The 5,866-nt window shown below is 43.0% G+C and overlaps 1 protein-coding gene across 5 annotated transcripts in view; it reads right to left on the reverse strand.

The window, feature by feature from the left end:
* LOC102026575 (G patch domain and KOW motifs-containing protein-like) overlaps positions 1-5,866 on the reverse strand; it is a gene marked incomplete at its 5' end in the record, with an annotated part of 79,689 nt that extends 73,823 nt beyond the window's left edge. For 3 of the 5 annotated variants that reach the window (XM_013508592.1, XM_013508596.1, XM_013508594.1), the window contains 1 exon segment: positions 5,523-5,866. In XM_013508592.1, coding sequence (XP_013364046.1) covers positions 5,523-5,866 — 344 coding nt within the window. 5 annotated transcript variants of the gene reach the window in all.

Genomic DNA, 5,866 nt, shown 5'->3' on the forward strand with positions numbered 1-5,866 from the left:
ATATACAGATAGATATAGAAAAGAAGTTAAAAAAAGAGACCCAATAAAAATGGGCAATTAAAGAAGAAATATAGAAGAAATAAAAATGAACAATAAATACATGAATATATGTTCAAAATCATTGGCCATTAGAGAAATGCAAATTAAAACAATATGGCAATTTCACATTACTCCAGTAAGAGTAACCATCCTCAAAGAGCAACAAGTGCTGGCAAGAAAAGGAATCCTTTGGGGGAAAAGGGCAAAGGAATGAGGGAAAAGGAACCTTCTTACACTGTTGGCAGAATGTAAACTAGTACAACCACTATGGAAATTAGGATGGAGATTCTTTTAAAAAATATAGAAATTCCATTTGACCTAGTATGTCTCTCTTGGATATTTGCTTGAAAAAGCTAAAGTTACCATACTACAGCTATACATGTAGGCCCATGTTTATTGCAATATAATTCCCAACAGCTCAAAAATGGAATTAGCCTATTTGCTGCACAATGGATGAACAGAGAAGAAAATGTGGTATGTGTACAGAATGGGATACAGCTCTGCCATAAAGGTGGCTAAACTTAAGTCATTCACTAGAAAATGAATGGACCTTGAGGCCATAAAATTAAGTAAAATATGTCACTCACAAGGTTAAATATTGTATTTTTTTTCTAATATGAGAGACTCAAAATATAAATATTTTTTAAAACAAAGTAAAAAAGCTGTGTCAAGAAGCAGAGAGGTAGACTTTGAAGAGATGAGAAGGGTTTCTGGGGAAGGGGTGGAGTAAAAAAGATCAAGGTGTGATACAGACATACCTGGTGAATGCAATCACTATGTATTGCAAATATGTACCAATAAAAAAAAATTTTAAAAAAAGAATTCAGAGTTAGAAATGGCCATGATAGCATAAGCACCTGCAAATGGGTAGACATTTGAGGAAGGACTGTGGATTTTACAGTGGTAGAGAACAGAAATGTACACAACCGCTAACCAGGGGAAACTCTCTCATTGTAGGTTAAGCCTCACCACTGCAAAGTATTTGTAAATATTATTACCCCAGTTTATAGAAGAGGAATAGAATCAGAGAGGTCTGGTGTCATAATTGAGACTCAAGTTTATATCTGCCTGACCCAAGTTCTGGCTCCTATCACCTCTCTACACCCACACTCCCCAGCAGTCACAGGAAAAGTTCTTGTACCACACACGTTCTTCTGCTGTTTTTGTTTGCTTGTTTGCTGATTGCTGCTATTTGTTGGGTGCTTCAATCTCTGGTTTTTACATCTCTGTATCAGTTCTTCCCATGCTGTGTGGCAGTTTATCTCCTATAACTGTCTCTATTGTGAGACTGAGCCCCTCCACAAGGAGAAACACCTTATTGGTATATCCTCATCACTTCGTGATCTCTGCAACACAGTATGCATTCCATATTTTTTGTTCATTTTACCCTTTAGGCATTAGTGCTTCTTAACCAACCAACCTGTATCAGGCATCATGGAAAGTACTGAAGACAGAACAATGAATAAAAATAAACTGATGACTCTGACCTCAGTATAGTGAGCACACACATTACACAAACAATCACACAAGCTAAAGCACACGTTAGATATCCACTGCTATGACCAAACACCTCAGTAAACCAACATAAAAGAGGAAAGATTCATTTTAGCTCATGGTTTGAGTGGCTTCAGGTCATAGTTGGGTGGTTCCCTTGTATGCCTGAGGTGAGGCAGAACATCATGGTTGAAGAGTGAGAGAGAGAAAGAGAGAAAGAGGAGGAGTAGGAGTGGCAGAGAGGCACAGAGAGACAGAGAGACAAAAGAAGACCTGAGCATAAGGAAAACCCTTCAGAGGCACACTACCAGTGACCCACCGCATCCAATTTTGCCCCACCTTCCAATATTCGCATTGAGTTATCAACTCATCAGTGGATTAATCCACTTCATAGTGTTCTAAACCTCATGATCCACTCAGTTGCTCAGGTCCCATAGCTGACAACCAAGCCTTTGACAAAGTGAAGCTTTTGGAGCACATTTTGTATCATGGCCATAACTGTGCATAATACTGCCCACTGAGCTGTGTGCTATTCTGAAAGGAACACAGAACTTCAGCAAATCAAGACAGTTTGGGGAGTCAAGGAATGATTGTAGAGAAAAGTATATGTGAGTGAGACATCAAGAATGTGTAAATGAGTAAAAATTCCCAGTGGTGAGAACAGCACAAGCATCCCCTGGGCAGGATGGGACAAGCGTGACTGGAACACCAGTGTGGATGGTTGGCCCTGCATCAGAGGTGAGCAGGAACAGAACTGCCTCGGAGAAAAGGCACTTTTCCCATGAACAGGGAGTAGCCCACAGAGCCTATGCAGAGAAAATCCATGAGTACTTGTTCCATTTCCCAAACATTTGCCCATCTTCTTTACAGACTCACTCTTTATCGTTCAGTATATTGTATAACAGAGAAAGTCTCAACCCATACTAATACAGCCTTAGCATTGGATTGCCCAGGCCACAAGTTCTGCTGGCAGCAGCTGTTCTGATAACCTGGACTCAGAGGCCCCTGGTAAGTGATAGCATCTGAAAGGAGGAGTCTGAGAAAGCAAATCAGTTGTCCACAGATGTGGCTAAGAAATACCTTGCCTGTAAAATGGAGATGAAACTATAAGCACAAGTGGTTAACCAACAAAAAATATTTGTAATCATTGGTAAAATAAAGCCAGATTTTTCTTAAAAGTCATAAATCAGTTAAGTGAGTTTTTCTGACATATTATGAATCCTCAGCTTATATTCTTTGCTAAATGGCATTTTTGCAAAATTTATGAGTATTCCTGTGACAGTTTTGACATGACAGCCTCCAGCCAGTAAATATCTGCTTGAGCACATTAACACATTGCACATTTGACTCCACCCACAGTTTACCACAACTCTTGGTTCCCCCACAGAACAGGACACTGCCTCATTTGTTCACACAGCAACAGCAGTTTTCACCCTAGGGCTTTATTACTAGCAGGCTACCCTAGCCTGCACCCAAGCATCATGCTCAGCTTTATTCACATCCTGCAACGAAGTAATTCTGCCCCCACGTCCCCTGCTCCTAACGTCTAAATCTATTTTTGACCACTTGCAGTTCTTCCTTCTGGTGTGAATTACTTCTCATGACTGAACTAAGGCATTTCACCAACACAATAAGTTGAGCCCAGGTCTAGAATGACCCAATCAGCTTGATTACATGACCCAATCTCAGCAAGTCCCTCCCAGGTCAGGGATGCAGCCTTAGGTGAAGGGGCCAGAATCTCATCAGATTCATCCAAGAATCTCATCGGATTCATCCCAGGTCAGGGATGCAGCCTTAGGTGACTGGGCCAGAATCTCATCAGATACATCCACATTCATCAAATGTGTAGGTAGCTCTTTCCGCAGAAATTGCTTGCTACAGACAGCTCAGGAAGAAGTCAACACTTACAATGTAAAGACATGAGTATTTGATGGCTTAATCCCCCTGATTAAATGTATTTATAATTCCACCTACAGAAACCTACAATAAGCTGAGTTAGTATATATTACCTGACACCATATTTCCATTTTGCTCTATTAGCAAAGACTGGAATTTAATGTCCAAGGATATCTCAGCACACATGCTAAAATGGGAGTATATACTTTCTTAGGAATGAAGAAATACTAATATGCATTCATAAGGATAAGTCATAACGAAGGGAAAGTGATTTATGAAAAAGTACAAGCAACCAAGACAGCATAAGGCATTTGTGGTTTAAATAGGAGTTGAAAGACAAAATAGTATAAAGGCAAGTATTACAAAGAACTTTCTGCCTGGTTATCAGTAAAAATATTTTATAGAAATTAATGGGATTTGTTTTGATTTTTTTATTCATAGTTGTACTTTTCATCTCCTGGATCCATCCATATTAGAAGTTAGAGGCCACAGGACCTGTAACTCTGGTACCTTTTGAAGATAAGCAATTAAAATAAGAAATGGCCTTTTTTTCATAGCTATGAGATAAGTACCCTGAAAGCATGTGGGGTCCTGAGCTATGCTATGAAGTAGAAATTGAAGACAGGGGTTTTTCCAGCCCTATTTTCCCATTCTCATCCCTCTGTTATCTTTCTGCTCTCAAGAACTCTCAGGTGGAATTGAACTTGTGTTGTTCACAACGAAGTATTAAGCTTTTAACAGCTGTGTTCTCTTTTCTACTGATATTTATACTCTGATTTTTAAAATGCCTTAACTCAACACGATGCCTTGTTTGGGTGATAAAGTGGAAGCCATGGGTGCAGTGGAAGGGAAAGTTCTCCATCACATATTGCTCAATACGCCAACTTAGGTAATTGGCTCACAATGGACCCAGACCATTGTCTTAGCTTCCCACACTGTGACAAAGTACTTGTAAAATCAACTTAAAAAGAGAAATGATTTGGGCTCATTGTTTCAGAGATTTTTGCCAACGTCATCTGGCTTCACTGTTCTGGGACCTATTGCAAGCCACAGCATCATTGCAAAAAGTGCATGATATGGTAAAGCTGCTCACCTGATGGTCCCCCAGAAAAAGACAAAAAGAGAGGTGGACCGGGTTTTATTATTTTCTCCTATCGCAAGCCTCAGCAGGACCGCAGGGTCCCAGTCAGTCAGCGTTCATCTGAGTCACTGGGGCCCACCTGACCTCCTACACAGGCCCACCTCCTAAAGGCTGCACCACATCCACAGAGCACTGCCAGAATCTTATAAGCCGTTAACACAGTGGCTTTTGGACCATATGTACGATCATGATCATCACGCCCCTCAATTCTCCTAGTGTATGCTAGTGACCCTCCCCAACCCTGAGATGTCTGCAATGGTCTTTTGTCAGTCTCACTCTCGTTCTCTTAGGCTTCACAATGTGTTAAACGCAGGCAGAGTAAAATTGTGATTTTTCTATTAAGCCGTGTTAGATTTGCAAAAATGTAAAACTGCCAGGCATGGTGACCTATGCCTATAATCACAGCACTTAAGAGGCTGAGACAAGAAGATCACTATGAGTTGAAGACCAATCTGGGCTACATATAGTGAGGTCAAGTCCAGCCTCAACAACGAGACCTTGTCTCAACCCCTCCCCCTCAAAAAAAAATAAATCTATTTTTAAAAATAGAACCTGTGAAGCAATTTCTCTTTCAAATTTCTTTTGTTTTTTGTTTTGCATTTCCAATGGTTTTTATTACACACTCAACTCTAGTAAATACTGGATTTGGTTCTAGTCTCTTTCCGTTCCATCCGTCCATTCCCCCTAGGACTGTGCACTTATCTTCTCATCCGCTTTTGGGGCGGTACAGAGTTGGCAAGGACCCGCAGGACAGCAAGGTCCCAGTCAGTCAGTCTTCATCTGAGTCACTGGGGCCCATATACTGGCAGACAGCATCGTAGTCAAGTTCCACCAACTGACTCTCTCTCCACAGCTGCACCACAGCCCGGCTCCGGGCTCGGTCCTGGCCCAGCAGACGGCCCACCCTTCCAGCCTGTGGCCCCAGCACCACCATCACGCGACCGCCCTCCACCTTAGGCACCAGGGTCTCCAGCATGTCTTCCCTCAGGCCTTCCAGGACCCGTCCTTCATCTGTCCGGCACACGCACGAATCTGGGCTCGGGACATCTTCGATCTTCATCTTGGTGTTGTAATACCGGCCGCCCTCGTGCAGCTTGTCCACGCAGCGCACGCGCAGGTCCCTGCGCAACCAGTGCCGAGCCCCGCCGGCTGCCCTCCCGCCCTGGGCCGCGGGCCCCGCGGGGCGCTTCTCCTTCCTCTCGGAGCCCTCCGGCCGGCCTCGGGCGTCTTCTCTCCCGAGGGCCTTCGGCGCCGAGGACGCTGCCCTTGCGGGGCGGGGACGCGGGGCGTGCTCGG

Source organism: Chinchilla lanigera, unplaced genomic scaffold, assembly GCF_000276665.1.
Source record: "Chinchilla lanigera isolate Chin_1 unplaced genomic scaffold, ChiLan1.0 scaffold00151, whole genome shotgun sequence".
NCBI lineage: Eukaryota > Metazoa > Chordata > Mammalia > Rodentia > Chinchillidae > Chinchilla > Chinchilla lanigera.